The sequence below is a fragment of the Sphaerodactylus townsendi genome, linkage group LG03, assembly GCF_021028975.2.
Source record: "Sphaerodactylus townsendi isolate TG3544 linkage group LG03, MPM_Stown_v2.3, whole genome shotgun sequence".
In the NCBI taxonomy this organism is placed as follows: domain Eukaryota; kingdom Metazoa; phylum Chordata; class Lepidosauria; order Squamata; family Sphaerodactylidae; genus Sphaerodactylus; species Sphaerodactylus townsendi.
Genome location: NC_059427.1, coordinates 14,514,552 through 14,532,644, shown reverse-complemented (window position 1 = coordinate 14,532,644; position 18,093 = coordinate 14,514,552). Strand labels below are relative to the sequence as shown.

The 18,093-nt window shown below is 48.0% G+C and overlaps 1 protein-coding gene and 2 non-coding genes across 4 annotated transcripts; all 3 read right to left on the bottom strand.

Moving 5' to 3' along the window:
- Positions 1 to 4,223: 4,223 nt before the first annotated feature.
- On the bottom strand, positions 4,224 to 16,792 carry DDX39B (DExD-box helicase 39B). 2 transcript variants are annotated; one of them, XM_048489411.1, is made up of 11 exons: positions 16,723 to 16,792; positions 13,571 to 13,806; positions 13,317 to 13,444; positions 13,071 to 13,163; positions 12,366 to 12,549; positions 10,316 to 10,434; positions 8,257 to 8,388; positions 6,446 to 6,555; positions 6,040 to 6,184; positions 5,567 to 5,714; positions 4,224 to 5,019 (listed from the first exon to the last, which is right to left on the bottom strand). In XM_048489411.1, the coding sequence occupies exons 2-11, from the start codon at positions 13,779 to 13,781 to the stop codon at positions 5,003 to 5,005; spliced, it is 1,287 nt and encodes a 428-aa protein (XP_048345368.1). In that variant the 5' UTR covers positions 13,782 to 13,806; positions 16,723 to 16,792; the 3' UTR covers positions 4,224 to 5,002. The 2 variants fall into 2 exon arrangements, with proteins under 2 accessions (XP_048345368.1, XP_048345369.1); XM_048489412.1 differs by having other exon boundaries at positions 16,629 to 16,745.
- On the bottom strand, positions 5,884 to 5,950 carry LOC125430347. Its single transcript, XR_007244134.1, has one exon. It is a non-coding gene; the product is annotated as a small nucleolar RNA SNORD52 (small nucleolar RNA).
- On the bottom strand, positions 6,323 to 6,390 carry LOC125430348. The gene has a single exon (XR_007244135.1). It is a non-coding gene; the product is annotated as a small nucleolar RNA SNORD52 (small nucleolar RNA).
- Positions 16,793 to 18,093: the final 1,301 nt, after the last annotated feature.

Sequence of the window (18,093 nt, the reverse complement as noted above, 5' to 3'; positions counted from 1 at the left end):
AAGGCCTTTGTCAATTTATAATGTGTGCATATAGGGAGTCCCTTGAACAGGTATTGACCTAATTTGTCAGCAGACAACCCATTGTGCTCCTTTTATTACCCACACAGGAACCTGCCATTTTACAATTGCCGTATTTACTCAAAATGACAAGCTTAATGTAAGATGATCCCCTCAAAAATTTCTAGACGCAAAAACTTATTACTGGACATAACCAACTTGTATGCAAATACAGGGTGTTCCTTCTTGCTTTTCTTTATGGCATATCTGTGAAAGAATCTCATCCTGTGTTTGAGTAAATACTGTTATCTTGATACAGCCCTGCCTATTTTTGCCAAGTAATTCAGCATATTCCTTCTGGGTTTGGCATTATGATTTTGCCCACTTGTCTGATGATGAACATAAGGTGGTAATGAGCTTGGAGCGAGTGACTGTATAAATTTAGCACTAGTTGCGAGCATGACTATCATTTGCTGCTTGACATCTTTTCTTCATATTCCTAACATTGAAAACCTATTGCTGGATCACATTTTTGGATAAACTAAGCCATGGAAATACAATTTTCTTTAATTTGATGTTTCAGGGCAGCAGGAGTAAGCACTTGTAGGGGAATGCTCTTCAATTAAAAAAATCCTAACAGTATATTTGCTGATGAATGGTGATTAAACGGACTTGTTGCAGTTCTCTTAACAGCACTCAAGAATGGTGATAGAAAGTCTTTGATCTGATCCTCTTTGATCTGAGATTGCAAATGCCTTAACAGTCCAGGTGCTTGGGAGCAAAAGCCGCAGAAGGCCATTGCTCTCACCTCCTGCATGTGAGCTCCCAAAGGCACCTGGTGGGCCACTGCGAGTAGCAGAGAGCTGGACTAGATGGACTCTGGTCTGATCCAACTGGCTTGTTCTTATGTTCTCAAAGTGCTGTCAAGCTGCAGCCAACTTATGGTGACCCTGCAAGGATTTCAAGACAAGAGACATTCAGAGATGGTTTGCCATTGTTGGCCTCTGCACTGAGACTTTCGACTTCTTTGGTGGTTTACCATTTAAACTTTAACCAGGGCTGACCCTGCTCAGCTTCAGATAGCACCCATAAAACTCAAGGCGCTTTATTGCTCACCCCAATTCCAGATAATTTATGAACTGAATAGCAGTGGCTTGTAGAGCCTCCTTGCTTAGAGTCTTCCGTTGCAAGAACTGTCAATATATGTTTTTTTGCTTCCTGTAATTTAACCAATTTTTAATTCAGAAGACTCGTCTTCCTGTTCAGACTGCTGAGTTTACGTATGCCTTTAGTGGGATATGTTGTCAAAAGCCTCTTGAAAGTCCATAACATCAAACTCATTCACTGGCAGGTGAGAAAGAACTTTCTGCTGCAGGAGCCATGCTAATTCCCTCTCATAAGAACATAAGAACATAAGAACAAGCCAGCTGGATCAGACCAGAGTCCATCTAGTCCAGCTTTCTGCTACTCGCAGTGGCCCACCAGGTGCCTTTGGGAGCTCACATGCAGGATGTGAACGCAATGGCCTTCTGCGGCTGTTGCTCCCAAGCACCTGGACTGTTAAGGCATTTGCAATCTCAGATCAAGAGGATCAAGATTGGTAGCCATAAATCGACTTCTCCTCCATAAATCTGTCCAAGCCCCTTTTAAGAAGAAATATCAGGTGAGTGGCCATCACCGCACCTCCCTCAGTGGCAGCATATTCCAAACACCAATCACCCGTTTAGTGAAGAAGAGTGTTTCCTTTTATTAGATCCCTAATTCTTCCCCAGCATTTTTCAATGGAATGCCCCTGGTTCCTAGTATTGTGAGAAAGAGAGAAAAATTTCTCTCTGTCAACATTTTCTACCCATGCATAATTTTATAGACTTCAATCCATATCCCCCCTCGAGACGTCTCCTCTCCTCAGAGCTAAAAAAGAGTCCCAAACGGCTGCAGCCTCTCCTCATAAGGGAAGGTTCTCCCAGTCCCTCAATCATCCCTCGTTGCCTTATTACTCTGCACTTTTCTATCTCTTCAATATCCCTTATTGAGATGTAGGCGTCAGAACTGAACACCAGTACTCCAAGATGCGGTGCAGCACTTGTGTGTCTTTATATCAAAGGGCATGACAATCTTTGCAGTTTTATTCTCAATTCCTTTCCTAATTATCCCCAACCATAGGAGGTTTGCCTTTTCACAGCTGCCATTGCATTGAAGGTTGACATTCCCATGGAACTATCCAGCTAAGGGCAGCGCCCAAATCCCTTTCCTGGTCTGTGACTGATAGCACTTTGAGAACCCCTGTAGTCAATGTATGTGAGAGTTTGGATTTTTTTGCCCCTAATGTGCATCACTTTTACACTTTGCTACATTGAACTGCATTTGCCATTTCTTAAGCCCACTCACCTAATTTATCAAAGGTCCAGCTTGGAGCTCTTAGCATGATCGCGCTGCGGTTCTCACCACCCTTCATATAATTTGGTATCATCCTGCAAACTTATTGCCACCCAGCTACCCACCCCTACTTCAGGTCATTTTATGGAATAGGTTAAGAGCACTGGTCCCAAAAGCGGATCCTTGGGGGACACCACTCCTTACATCTCTCCATTGTGAGAATTTCCCATTTACACCCACTCTTTGCTTCCTGTTTCTCAAACCAGTTTTAATAATCCATAGGAGGACTTCCCCTCTTATTCCCTTCATTGCTTTGAAGTTTTTCTCAATAGTCTCTGGTGAGGAACTTTGTCAAAAGCCTTTTGGAAATCCAAGTAGACAATGTCCACTGGTTCCCCCTTATCCACATGCCTGTTTACACCCTCAAAGAACTCTAGTAAGTTTGTAAGACAGGATTTGCCTCTGCAAAAGCCATGCTGACTCTTTCTCAGCAGGTCTTGCTTTTCTACATGTTTAATAATTTTATCTTTAATGATAGATTCTACTAATTTGCCAGGAACAGATGTCAAACTGACTGGCCTGTAATTTCCCGGGTCCCCCCTAGATCCTTTCTTAAAGATTGGTGTGACATTGGCCATCTTCCAGTCTTCAGGGATGGAGCCTGATTTCAGGGATAAGTTGCATATCCTCTCCACAGGCATTGTTCTGCTGCGTGCCTAACAATTCTATCCTTGGGCACTTTCGCACATGCAGAATAATGCAGTTTCAATCCACTTTCACAATTGTTTGCAAGTGGATTTTGCTATTTCTCAAGGTAAAATCCAGCTGCAAAGTGCATTGGAAGTGTATTGAAAGTGCATTATTCTGCATGTGCGAAAGTGCCCCTTGACTAGTTCCCGCTAATTTGCCTGCAACACACATTAGCCTAAGTGGCTATAATTCACCGGTTCCCCCTGGACCCCTTTCTGAAACTCAGTATTGACATTTGCTGCTCCCCAGTCATCTGGTACAGTAGCCAATTTCCACGAATTGCTAGTACAGCATATCCATCAACGTCTTTCTTACCACCCATCAAGTGCCTTTAGAAAGCAGGCAGGGTTCTGGCTTCTCACCACTGGTGGTTTGATAAACTGTCCAAATGTTTCAGCTGCCTCCTGCACCCACCCCTCTTTGTCAGAACTCAAAAGACGCTCTCAAGCTCCAAGTTTGCGAATTTCCAGGCTAGTAGATAATCACACAACTCCTTTGGATATCAAATGTTAGATAACTCTCCGTTCACATGAATGTGAACGTATAACCACTGTGATCACTGGTCTCAGTTGATGCAACAGCTACATCGCTCACCAGGTCTTGAGCCCCATTTAGAACCGAGTCCCTCTGAATGGCTTCGTGACCAACTGCTCCAGTGTACTACAGTCATTTAAGATGTCGAGGAACCTTATTTCCACACCAGGACTTGACCACATTTATCCAGTCAATGTAGGGAGAGCTGCAGTCTCCCACTATCGCAACATTTAGTCACCTCTCTCATTTCCTTCGCTCTCTGAAGGTCACCCTCAAGGGTCTGTTCAAGCGGGTAACAGCCTTTAAGGAACCCTCCGGATCCATAATTTTCATCCACATCAGTTCAACAGCAAAGTTCATTTCCCTGAAATTTTCTAATTTGATTCTGTGCCTTCGCCGAGGGATAATTTTTCATTCCCTTCCTCTCGTTCCCGTCTTTGGCTATACAAGATGGTGGTCACCATACATTGTGACAGATCTTCCTAATCACATGGAAGTATATCTGTCGCCCCTCACCATGACCAAAGAACAAAGCTAAGCTGGCGGCAGGTCAGTCACAAGACTAATTTAATTAGACACCCATAAGAGCTGGGCTTCTTTATTACAAAAAGAGGGGGAGAGTCAAGGGAGAATAGAACAAGTCACAGCTAAAACATGAGTCTTTCACTACTAGCTTACTGCCAAGATATACCACCTAGGACAGGTTAATTTTCACATGCAGACACGTTTTTTAAAAAAATGGGACACGCACATACAGGAAAACACAAAACAGTCTTAAAAACAGCATGAATGGGCATACAAAAGAAGGTTCATATTTTTAGTTTTTTCCCTCTCAAAAGGGGATTTTCTAGAAAACAAAAATGCAATTCTAGATGCCAGGGATTTACAGAGCACCCTTGCTGAAACTCCTCCCGGTTGTGCTTCCCATCATGGAGGAAGATCTCTGTGTAATGCCAACGTAAGGACAAAGTGAAGCTATGGTAGGGGTGGAGTCCCAGCATCCTGCTAGTAGGCAGTGCAGATCCATCTGGAGGTGGGCCCCCTTGGAGAGGCGCCAAGACTGTCTCTTTCTGGTGCCAGACAGACAATGGGACTCCCGCCAAGCAGGCTCTCCCCTTAGGCCTCTGGGCAGTGCAGTGGGTTATTGGATGCTGACCCCCTCCACTATCCACAGCCTATTGACAACAGCTCTTCTGTCCCCCTCGTAGGAGTGATGCAAATGGGTGTTGTCCAGATGGTCCAAGCCACTTCATTCTCCGTCAAGTGAAATTAAACGTGAAGTTTCAGGGAAGCGGAAGAGGTCAGGAATTGAAACCAACGTTGACGTAGAGGGGAACGGTCCCCTTTATCGGGTCTGTTCAACTGTGAAGACACACAAATGTGTTAACGCAGATAAGTCAAAGGGTCACATCGTATGTTTTATGCATTTTGAGCACCCGCCTCCCCCACCCACCCCCGACTTTCATGCGTAGTGTTTACTCCTCCCCCTTCCGCAAGTAGCACTGCCCACTAGACTAGCAGCCTACTATCTGTCTTCCTCCATAGTTTGCTTTACAAATCCCCCATAGAAAAACACAATCCTGTTTGGTTCTGGAGGGTTTTCCAGGCTGTGTGGCCATGGTCTGGTGGATTTTGTTCCTAACATTTTGCCTGCATCTGTGGCTGGCATCTTCAGAGGTGTATCACAGAGAAGATGCCAGCCGCAAATGCAGGCAAAACGTTAGGAACAAAATCCACCAGACCACGGCCACACAGCCCGGAAGCCCCTCCAGAACCAGTTGAATCCGGCCGTGAAAGCCTTCGACAATACAATCCTGTTTATTCTGCTTGCCTGGCTTTCCGACTCAATCATGCCCTTGCCACATGCACACACTTTCACTATCCCCAAAGTCACCCTGCTGCAACTCACTGTAAGAAGAGATGTCAATCTCGTCCGGCAGCTCGCTGATGTTCACCTCGAAGCGGTCCTGCACTTCATTCAGGATCTTGGCATCATTCTCATCCGACACAAACGTGATGGCCAGGCCCTTGGTGCCAAAGCGCCCAGCACGAGCCACCTACACACAGAACACCCACACAAGGAAAGAAAGGTGAGACTTGGTGCTTTTTTCTTGTCATCCTGGCTCTGAACCCCAAGCAAGACTGACACAGCTCCTTAGTTCCTGCTCAACCTCAGACTGCTACGAGACGCCAGGCCACCTCCAAACCCCCCTAGGCCAGAGTTGTTGCTCAGGGCTTGAAAGAGACATCAGAGCATATCAGAGACTCTAGTCTGAGCAAACTCATCAGTGCAACAAGGGGCTCTCTGGACCCGTCTTCTACTGCAGCTTCTGCTCCCAACTCTGGAACCCTCTGGCTGGCTTGCCTGCCTGCCTCACTCACCCGGTGCAGGTAGGTGTCTGAATCCTCCGGCATGTCATAGTTGAACGCAATGTTGACTCGCTCGATGTCCATGCCACGGCCAAAGAGATTGGTGGCCACCAAAATTCGGCGCTGGAAATCCTTGAATTGTTGGTACCGTGACAGCCTGCAGGATACGGAGACAGTAAGACCATGTCCCTTGCTCACAATGTCCCCTTCTGCCCAATGCTTATCCAGGCTGACATAAAGCCTCCTCTTGCTGACAGCATCCACGACAGCCAAGTGGCTCCTGTGGGGTCCATATTGCTCAGGGCTTAAAGTAGCATCACTGACGGTGTCAGAGACTCTAGTCTGAGCAAACTCATCACAGCAAGCAAGACCCCCGAGTGAGCCACCTACTGTCCCCCCGGGCTTGGCACCTCCTCACCTCTCCTCCTGGGGCATCCCCCTGTGGATGGCAATGGCCGGGAAGTTCTGCTCCACCAGAAGCTGAGCCAACGCTATGCAGCGCTGCACCGACTTCACAAAGATCACCACCTGAACAGAGAAGGGAATATCCAATCACTCCTCTTCAATAGCTAGGGGCAGCGACTGAAGTGGCCTTTTATGCGAAAGCATGCGTCCCCACCTTGTGCAGTCCCTTCTTTTTTCAGTTTGGAATTCATACCCCGCTTTTTTTCAACCGTGAGGAGCTTAGAAACTCCATCCTTTCCTCTCTCCACAACAGACCTTGTGGGGTAGGTGGGGCTGAGAGTTCTGAGAGAACTGTGGCCCACGGTCACCCAGCAGCCTTCAGGTGGAGGAGTGGGGAATCAAACCCAGTTTTCCAAATTAGAGTCCACCACTCTTAACCACTACACCATGCTGGCTCTCAAAGAGACTCAAGAACAGATGCAAGCGCCAAGCAACTCCCAAGGCCCGCTTTGTGCATGCAGTTCGGATCCCACCTCCCCCCTTTCGGGGTCTGATCAGCAATCCGGACAAGAGGGCCCAGTCTGGGCACAAGGTTTAAGAAATTCACTGGCCGTCCTGCTTGCAGCTTCCGCCAGCCTGCCCAGACATCTAGCCCCTTTTAAAATTCATCCATAGGATGTTCACCGAGATCACACAAGACTACCCGAGATCATCTTTCCTAGCTGGTGGCTGCAAACAGTTCTGCACTCTAGTAACACTGAAACAGCCAGCTGTCACAAACGGGGCTTGCTGTGGCACAGATCCCATAGTTTTTAACATAAGAGGATTCGCTCAATTTATTTCCAAATCACTTGAAATCCAGATACAAACCTGCTCCCGCAAACCTCTACAGGAGCTCAGGTGCTGTGAACTACTGGCACCTGGCGGGTGTCGTGTCCTGCTTCATTTTACAATACAAGGGGACCTTTTGGGGTTCCCCGGGGGGAGTCGGTTTTAGTTCTCGGATGCTGACTGTATCATTGTTATTGGTTTTAATAAGAACATAAGAACAAGCCAGCTGGATCAGACCAGAGTCCATCTAGTCCAGCTCTCTGCTACTCGCAGTGGCCCATGCAGGATGTGAAAGCAATGGCCTTCTGCGGCTGTTGATCCCGAGCACCTGGTCTGTTAAGGCATTTGCAATCTCAGATCAAAGAGGATCAAGATTGGTAGCCGTAAATCGACTTCTCCTCCATCAATCTGTCCAAGCCCCTTTTAAAGCTCTCCAGGTGAGTGGCCATCACCACCTCCTGCGGCAGCATATTCCAAACACCAATCACGCGTTGCGTGAAGAAGTGTTTCCTTTTAGTAGTCCTAATTCTTCCCCCCAGCACTTTCAATGGATGCCCCCTGGTTCTAGTATTGTGAGAAAGAGAGAAAAATTTCTCACTGTCAACATTTTCTACCCCATGCGTAATTTTATAGACTTCAATCATATCCATAGGGAGACAGGGCTAGAATTATATTTGTACTGGTGTTTAACTTTTCCCTGTCTGCATATATTTATTTGTACACCGACCTGAGCCCTCCGGGGGAGGGCGGTATAAACATCTAATAATAAATAAATACATAAATGCAGACCCTTGGAGTTTATGCGGAGGCTACTGTCCCAATACCTTTTTGCCATCCATCGCCAAACTGATGCCCACTCCCCCACCCATTTGACCAAACGAACCCTTCAGCGCAGCAGAAAATGCAGGCTGGTTCCAATGACCCCTCTCGCCATCCCGCCTCCACTCAACTCCCCCCATCCCTGAAGCATGGGCGTCTACTCCTGGGAGGCACCTGGTTGAACTCCAGCACATCGAGCAGATCAAAGAGCTTGCGGTTCTTCTCGTTGTCTTTCAGTTTGACATAGTACTGCTGCAGCCCGTGCAGCGTCAGCTTGGTCTCGTCGTCCACGAAGATCTCCATGGGCTGAGGAGCAAACCCAGGGCCGGTTAGACCAGGGCAAGACTGACCTGGGCTCCGAGGGAGGGGGGCAAAGCAGCACGAGAGTGCACAGGAGCAGCGAACTCGCTTGCAAACACACCCTTGCCCTGTAACACACACACAGCCCTGTCAGCGCCCCCACCCCACCCCAATTTTATAGCCCCTCAGAAAAGAAGAAAAGCAAAGATGCCCTACCCATTCATCTCTACAATCAAACAGCCAAGAGCTTTCATGCAAAGCATCCTGGGAAGTCATGTTCTTCCCATTCAACTAAGACCTTCTCGGGCAAAGCATGCTGGGAAAGAGGCCAATGCTGCCCAAGTCCAATCTTTCCCCTTTGCAGTGCTAACCTGTCAGTCATTCTAAAGACCAGGTTATTAGTTTTAAAACTCGGGAGACATCTCTCCCACAGAAACTTATGAAAATAACTTCAATCTCCCTCCCTGTGGCATTCTCCTTCGGGGTTTTTTTTGCCTAGCTTAGGCAGATTCCGCATGGATCAAAAACAGCAGCGGGAGAACAGTGTAAACCCTTTTTAAAACGGTGTAAACCCATTTTAAACTGTTTTCACACCACTGTTTTTGGCCCATGAGGAATCTGCCCTACTCACCACACAAAAGCACTCACAAAAGTCAACAGATTTGTTGTCTTTGCAACAGCTCCAGCCACCTTAACTATAACCTCCCTCAAGTCTGTTTTCTTCCCATAGTCCTGCAACACCTGCTCTACACTGCATTTCCCAGCATGCATCAGGTTCTCCAAGGAACTGCCTAGTGACCTGACTTCTGATGTCTGACTGCCTCAAATGGCGCAGAAAAGTACCAGAAAGAAAACTGTGTTGCCTGCCCCGCCCCAAGCAAAGGATAGCAGCCCTTTCTGATTAGCCGTCTTCTTCCCAAGAGTTCATGCCTCCAAGTAACCCCTAACCTTCACTATCTGCTTCACAAGATCCCCGGTCTTAGCGATCCCCTGATTAATTTGGGCCCTCTCACACTCACTCTATACAAACTCACTCTACAACTACCTTCTATCATATGAGCTGGCAGCTTCCCCCCACCCTCACAGCTTGAACCCAGAAATTAAAAAACAATCACTTCCCCAAAGGGGGTGGGGGAGAGAGAAAGGAATAAGCTCAGAGAGAAATAAAAATGGTTTTTGCCAGTTCAGAAGGAAAAAAGGATAAAACTTCTCCTCCGGGTCGCCAGACATCTGCTCCGCTGGCTGCTGCCGTTCTCTTGAATCTCTCGGGAGGAGTCCTTCGCCGCAGGTCTCTGGAGTGCCAGCCAGGGCGAGTGGGGAGGGCCAGAAGGGCAGGAACGTGTACATGGGTGCTGCAGGCGTGTGTACCTGATGAATGCATGGCGGTGAGGAAACGAGAGCTACACTTGCCTGGGTGTGTGTGGGCCAGGATCTTCTGAACATGCGGGTATGTGGGCCACCATCTTCGGAACACGGTGCAACCAGGCAGATGGATCCACGCAGAGGGAGTGCAGGGAAACGTGAGAGCAGGAGAGGCGCGGTGAATTCTGCGCCACCTGCCAGGTGTGGGAGGCGCAAGAGGATCCTTCTGGGATGGATCCCCCCGCCACAGTGTGGTCGATCTCTAAGCTAAGCGTGCCGGCTGGGCAGAACCAGATTACGGTCTGAGTGCTCTCCAGCTCTACCGGGAGAGGCCTGTCATTCGTGCGTGTGGGTGTGCTGGCTAGCGTAACCCGAATGATCTTCCGGAAGGTGTGTGCCCTACAAGTGCCTTACAGGGATTGGGGGAGGCGATGGGCAGCAGCGGTGCGGCCCTGTGCACTGTAGACAAGGGTGGCGTTCTGTGCTCCACGCCCCCCACTCCTTCCCTGGAGGGGGAGGGAGGCCGGCTGGCCGGCCACGTGGATAAAGAAGGTAGAAGGGATTTAATTACGTCTTGCATGAATTTGCGGCACACGGGGCGGATGTCCTTGCTGAGAGTGGCACTGAACATCATGACCTGCTTTTCATGCGGGGTCCTGCGGAAGATCTCCTGGACATCCCGGCGCATATCTGTAAAGACAGAAAGGGAGGATGAAGAGGCCAGAACTCCAAGGAGCCTCTCTTCTTTTCTAGTCCCAGGCTGTGCCATCATAAGTGAAGCATTCCCATTTAAGTAGCCTTTAACAGGTCCCTTGTTGGACTCTCACAGGGCTTGGGAGTTGAAGGCAGAAACAGCAGCCCATAGTGCTCTTTAATGCACACGCAACTGTGCCCTCAACTGTCCCTTATGGGAACATTATTCAAAGGTGGTCTTTCTTCACCTTGTTCCATACTGGTCTAGATTGGTTGCCAAATTTTGTACATTTGTTATAAAGAAACGTAGACCAGTGAGCAGGCAACTGATATTGTATTAGAGATACAGATATATGAATATATGGCTCACAATCATTATTAATTATTAATATTATTACTATTATTATTTTAATCTAGGATTGAACAAATGGGAGTGCAGACAGGCCGAAAGACAATAAGTAGGCAAGCCCACACATATATGAATTATTTTAACTTGAGTGACTCATTTTAATGCTAAATTATGGAATGGATTAATTTTTACGCTAAGTTATAGATTGGATTTATTTTAATGCTAAGTTATGGATTGGATTTATTTTAATGCTAAGTTATGGATTGGATTTATTTTAACGCTAAGTTATGGACTGGATGTATTTTAACGTTAAGTTACCGTATGTACGGGACAAGTGAAACAAATTAGGCCTCAGTGTTGATTTTAGGGTAGTTTATATATTACAATTACACTGGGAATTACAATGTTGAGAGTGTGTATAGAATTTGTTGATCCTTGACTGTAATTTGCTGTATAGAATTTGTCGGCCCCTGACTGTAATTTGCTGGTCTTTGACCGTAATAAATTGAAAAAAATTCCAGCATGGCCCTGTCTACTAAGGGAAAGAGTTACTTCTGCTTCAAAAGGGAAAGTGAACAGGGACTCTGGGATACCCTTCATGTCCCTACCACTGGAAGAGCTATACTGTAGCTAGGAGTGAGAAGATAGTGAGTTGGGTTTTGCACCCAGCTTTTACCTTGTCTAGTGAATTCCCAAGTGGCTCACAACTGCCATCCCTTCCTCTCCCTGCAGCAGACACCTTGTGAAGTAGGTGAGACTGAGGGCCCTTTGACTAGCCCAAGGTCGCTCTGCAGGCTTCATGCAGAAAAGTGGGGGGACCAACCTAGTTCTCTAGTAAGATTCAAGCCCAGCAGCACCTTCAAGACGAACAAGATTTCCAGGCTACAAGCTTTTGAGAGCCGGAGCTCCCTTTGTCAGGTAACCACACTGGAGCTAATAGCAAGATGCAGCGGTGCTGAGTTCGAGTTCCCATCTAGAGAGTGCAGAACCGTATTAAGGAGATTGGGGGGGCGGGGTGGGGGAACCCACTATAAGAAAGGTTGGCTGTTCTGCTTCCTTCTTACTGAGGCAAAGGAGAGCACATTCCTGAGTGGTGGACTCTAATCTGGAGAACCGGGTTTGATTCCCCACCCCTCCACTTGAGTGGCCGGCTCTTATCTGGTGAACTGCATTCATTTCCCCGCTTCTCCACATGAAGCCTACTGGGTGACCTTGGGCCAGGCACAGTTTTCGCCAAACTCTCTCAGTCCCGCCTGCCTCACAAAGTGTCTGTTGTGGGGAGAAGGAGGAAAGGAGTCTGTAAGCCCCTTCGAAATCCCTTACAGGAGAAAATGCAGGGTATAAATCCAAACTTTCCCTCTCCAAGGATCATAAACTGTGCCTCCAAGTGCAACTCTCTCCAAGAGTTGCCTCCTGGTCATGGTACCTGAAAAGCCCCACCCATCCACAGCAGGAGAAACTAGACTTCCAAATACAAAGAACATTTTAGCAGCAGTGTAGATAACCCCATCTGTTCATTCTGGGCACAGAACACAGCCTCCGAGAGGCCGACTCTCAGGCTCCCGCCGGCCGAACTCACCGAGCTGCTCGAGCATCTTATCGCATTCGTCCAGGATGAAATGCTTGATGTGCTTGAGGTTGAGACTCTCGTTGCGGGCCAAGGCCAGGATGCGGCCCGGGGTCCCCACCACAATGTGGGGGCAGTTTTTCTTCAGCACCTCCTCGTCCTTCTTGATGGACAGGCCTCCAAAGAACACTGACACCTGGTCGGGGAAGGCAAAAAAAGAATGAGGCGGCCAAACGCGATGAGCGAGCTGAGCAAGGACTTCGCAAGACCTGTTCCCCTCCCAGGGCTGACCACACCACGCCCCGTTCTGGGAAGGAAGTCGAATGCAAGGTGCGACTCAGCAAAGAGTGAGGCAGAATGAGGTAAAGAGAGTCGCACATTTTCTAGGAGGCTAACCCATTACGCAGAGGTGGCAAATTGCATTTGAACTTGTCGCACAGAGTCTGACAGCCAGGACAGAGACACAGCACGACAGCACACAAGGCATTTAAAAAGTCAATCTGGAAGCATGGGTAGAACGTGGCCATACGTTATAATTATTATGGAAGTGGACTGAAGCCAGCCCAACTCCCGAAATCCTCCAGTCCTTTCCCACAATTCCCTGGGTCCCAGGATCTGCTAATGCAAGTGAACACTGTGCCCAAGACTCAAGAACAGGAGAAGCCCCAGATTTATGACACTTCCAGCCCCTGAGGTGCCCCAAGACTCAGCTCTCACCTTGACACTGGGCATGTACTTCGAGAAACGCTCGTACTCCTTGCTGATCTGAAAGGCCAGCTCACGAGTGTGACACATCACCAGCACCGACACCTGCCAAGGAGGGCGGAGATCTCTTTCAACAAAACGTTCTCTCCTCTTAATTTTCACATCACGACTCCCTCCCAGGCCTGCTTTTCTCGGCAACTTCTTAGGCTGATTCCCCTCCCGCCTGGGCAGCCACTCCTTTCCCCTTTGCCCACCTACCTGTCCGGTGACCGGTTCCAACTGCTGTAGTGTAGCAAGAACGAAGACGGCGGTCTTGCCCATGCCTGACTTGGCCTGGCACAAAACGTCCATACCCAAGATGGCTTGCGGGATACACTCATGTTGCACTAAATTGAGAACGGTAACAAAGTCAGTGCTCTCTCGCCGTCGCTGCTGCTGGGAGAGAACCCCCATAAGCCCTTGCAGCCAGCACCCCCACCCACTAACTTCCCAAAGCCTCCTACTCTTCCTACCTTCTGAGGGGTGCTCAAAGCCGCAGTCGACGATGGCACGCAGCAGCTCTGGCTTTAGCAAGAAATCGCGAAACCCAGAACTGTGGATGGAGACGTAGGAGCCCTTGACATCCTTCTTGGACGGGACGTCCACCCCGTCTCCTGCTGCCTGGTTTTCAACCTCATCGTCCTCGTAATCCAAGAGCTCGTTGTCAACGTCGTTCTCAGTCATCGTGATCGATGCCTCTCTCTAAGAACTGAGAAGAGCAGAATGGAAATGAGATTCAAGGAGAGAAAAAATGCACTCCTGATTCACAGCAGCATCAGAAAACTCAAACCGGGATGCATTAAAGAAACAGTAAGGAAAAAAGCGCTCTCTCCTGCTGTACAAAAATCATCAGAAGTGAGAATCTGTATTCTTGCAACCCGTCATAGATCAAAACCTTTAAATTGTAGAAAGCCAGTAGGAAAACTTCACTTAACATGGCCCTCCTCAGCAGGCCTGTGCTCCTTGTAAGAATCATAAGCAGCCCGTCAAGCTAACATCCCGTTCACACAGCAACTGACCAGCTACCTCTAGAAAGCTCACAAGCAGGACAACGGCAACAGAACCCGCCCCCACCATCCCCTCCCCCAGCAACTGATATAAAGAAGCACACTGCCTCTGGTACTGGAGGAAGCAAGCAGCCATCATGGGTAGTAGACATTGTGACTACCAACAGAATATGGTTGAGTGGTTCTCAACCTGTGGGTCGCGACCCCTTTGGAAGTCGAACGACCCTTTCACAGGGGTCCCCTAAGACTCTCTGCATCAGTGTTCTCCATCTGTAAAATGGATAAATGTCAGGGTTGGGGGTCACCACAACATGAGGAACTGTATTAAAGGGTCACAGCATTAGGAAGGCTGAGAACCACTGTAATTGCCCATCACTGTCTGCTTCCATTTAATTCAAATACAGCAAGGAAAACCTTAAGAAAAATGTTTCAACTCTGTGCTGACAACCCCCTGGAGAGGTTGTGACACTCTTTTTCCCGTCCCCACCCTTAAAAAAAAAAAAAAGCAGGACACCAACATCCTGGAATTGCTTAAATCTCACAGAGAGCCAAAGAATTATGTGCCAAGTTCCAAAAAGGCACGGTTTCAGGTGCTTCAAGATTTCTGGTTGGTTCCAGGTCTCTACATTCCAAAGTCTATATAGCCCAGCCTGTTGATGGTATTAGTTTATGCGACTCACCTGGATTGCCAGTGAGAAAAGATTATAAATTACATGAATAAATAAAAAACATGACAGGGCTTAAATCTGCTAGTGCAGGGAATAGGTTTCTGATCTTTTCCCTCTCAGTATTCATTTCTCTCTGCATTTCACAACCCACGAAGGTTGCACTGCCCTCCATTCTAAAGAAACTGGAGGGGGGAACGACACAGGACACAATGAAATACAGCCAGATCTCGCATTTCCACGCCCATGAAGCTCCCTGCAAATGAGTCCAATCAACAGGCAGATTTCTTTGTAAAGGAAACAGGTGCGTATGTTTCCACACCTATGAAAACTGCAGGGGAGTTGCGTTGTACGTATTGTACTGTTTTTAATGCATTTTTTAAAAGTTCTGTAACCCACCACGGGTCTCAGCAAAAACAGCAGATTCGGATATAATGTAAATAATGAAAGAAAGCAGGTTCCTTCAGGAGCAATGGGAAAGCTGAGATGGCAGCACTAAATTGCATTCCACTTCCACTGGGAACTCTTTTTTCTGGAGCTGGTTCCCTCCCTGTTTCCTACACCAGTGGGTAAGAGGGGTGGAAGAGAAGGCAGCAGCAGTTTGGAAATCCTCCAACAAAGATCTCCCCTAACTAAGGAGGAAGATCAGAATGCAGCAGAGGTCAACAAAGGACCCCCTTGTTCACGCTTCCCAGACCAGTTCAGGAGCAGCTGGTCCCGCGCACCTACATAAATCCCACCCACTGAATTCACCATCATCTCACGGTGCCAAATTAGCTTCCCTAATCCCTTTAGCTTTAGGGAATGTAGTTCGAGGGTCATTGTGGGTCACCGTTCCTGCAAAACACACTCGTGAAACGCAACGTGAGAATGGATTTGCTGTCCTAGGAAAACAAGCACACATCACATATACGCCCACCCGAAGAACATTTTTAGATAGCAAAATCGAAAAGTCACGACCCCTGCTTTGGCCTCTCGCTCATCTTCGGTTCCAATACAACCCATAAACCCAAACACGGCACACGCCCAATACCACAGCGTCGCATCAACGCTCGAGTTTAGCGGTGGTGAATCTACGACAATCCGTGTCAAGGCTGACCCACCACAACATTCAGAGTGACACACCAGCGTTCACACACATCCAACCATTCTCCCCGTTTGAGCCTGAGTCATCTGGCATTTCTTTACACAATACTAAAACTGCACACCATTGGGCCGAATTTATCTTTGGAAATAAAACTAAAATGGAATGAATGAATCGCCCCTCTTTGGTCGGGAGGGGGACCCACCAGCAGAGTACAGTTTGACCCCTTCCAAGTTTTTTACACGCAAAGGCCCAAAGGGTTCCCCATCACTGCTCTGGGTTGCAGAAAGGATGCAACAAAAAAAAAACAACCACCACCCCCACTTAGGCGCTGCAATTTCTTGCATCGCACAACTCCCCACCAACAATAACGGGTGATGCATCTGCAACTTCGCTCCCTCCACCACTCTCCTATAGCCTGCAAGAGATCCACCCTGTCCTCAGTTGCATTGTATGGGATTAGAGGCCGCTCTGTTGGAAAGGGGTCACGCGAACCCCACAACGAACCCTCTCCGCTCCCCCTTTCCACCCGAAGGAGAAGGCGAGCGCCGGCTCTCCTCCCGTGGCCGCCCAGGGAAGGCCCAGAGAGCAGCGCGAGGCCGATGCTTTTGGATTACGAACAAGGCCGGGGACCACAGCGGCAAGTAAAGAGTTTGTGCCGTTCCGTTCCCGCTGCTTCATGCCGGCCATGGGGCGCCTGCTTCTCCCGCTCTTCCAAGGCCGTTTCGGGGCGCCCGGGAGGGGAAATGCCGCCCCGACAGGAACCGCCGCTTACAGATAACCGCTCACAGGACCGGCATCGCCCCGACGACGGAGCAGATGGCGAAAGAGGCCGCGGATGGAGAGACGATTACGGCGGAGCTTCTTACCTCCTGCGAGGGGGAGGAGCTGCACGGCTGGTCTGAGCGAAGGCCACGGTAGAAAGCACGCAACTTCCGGGGGAGGGGGAAGGGGACGGAAGTTCGAAAAGGGCGCCGCTGTGAGGACCCCGCGCGGGGGGGGGGTACTTGTACAGGTTTGTCTAATGCAGAGCCTTCTTAGAAAAATAAAATCAGCAAAGAGGTCTGTTATGGAAGCTCATTAAGAAAACAGTCTATATGGATTCAACTCGGCTTCGAGGAGGTCGGAATACTCAATCGTTCTTTATGAGATATTTGGGACAGGCGTTTGCACTAGACAGCCCGCTGATAGTGATTTGGGTTTGGCTGCTTGGAAATTACTTTGGAGAGGTAACGTGTTACTCCAGTTAGAGGGAACAGGACAAGTTACCCAACTCTTTTTGAGAATCAAAGACACTGACAAGAACAAAGGTTTTAAAAAGTTTAGAAAGTTTATTAGAGGGAAACAGGTTTCAGTGGCACCCTGGGAGAAAGACTCAATTTTGGCTTTGGAACTGTCCCCTTTTATAGAAACATTTTCCCGTGATAAGTCATTACATTCCTATACATCACAGAATTCTTGACACTTTGGGATAACATGCAAAACTTAATGTCCTTCGGTCGCCAGACAGACACATATCACTTTGTGGAATTTTTGACAGGTTATCGATTCTTTGATATAAAGATGTTTTCCTTTGGGAGGCATGTCCTATAGATTGTTTTCCTCTGAGAGGCATGTCCTATAGATTGATCGGTTTTCTATTACGTGCTCATTACAACATCTCGTTAAACTCAGGGTTAATTATAAGAAAAACATTGGAACAATTTTCCACTTTGTTAAGACCACTTCTCGAACCTCTGACATTGTCTCAGTGCTCTCGTCTTCGCCAGCTTAGATAAATGGCAGAACACAGAATCTGACAGAAGGAATGCACGACAGAGCAAAAATATAGGCAAGCCTAGTACTATCTATCTATCTATCTATCTATCTATCTATCTATCTATCTATCTATCCATCCATCCATCCATCCATCCATCCATCCATCCATCCATCCATCTATCTATCTATCCATCTATCTATTTTTTTATTTGATTTCATAGGCCGCCTCATCCCCGAAGGGCTCTAGATACGTTTTATTTATTTATTTATCCTCGATACTAATAATATATGCACCTTTAACTCAACTCTCTCCAACCTTGGTTCAGTCAGGAGGATTTACTGCTGAACGTTTGGCTGCTGTACCCTTCAAGGCCTCCTTTTGTGAGGGACTTGTATTAGGCTGTGTTTCACCTGTACCCTCAGGGCCTGCCTAATCAACATTAAGTTTAGATATCCTCCTCCTCCCCCTTTTACACTCTGGG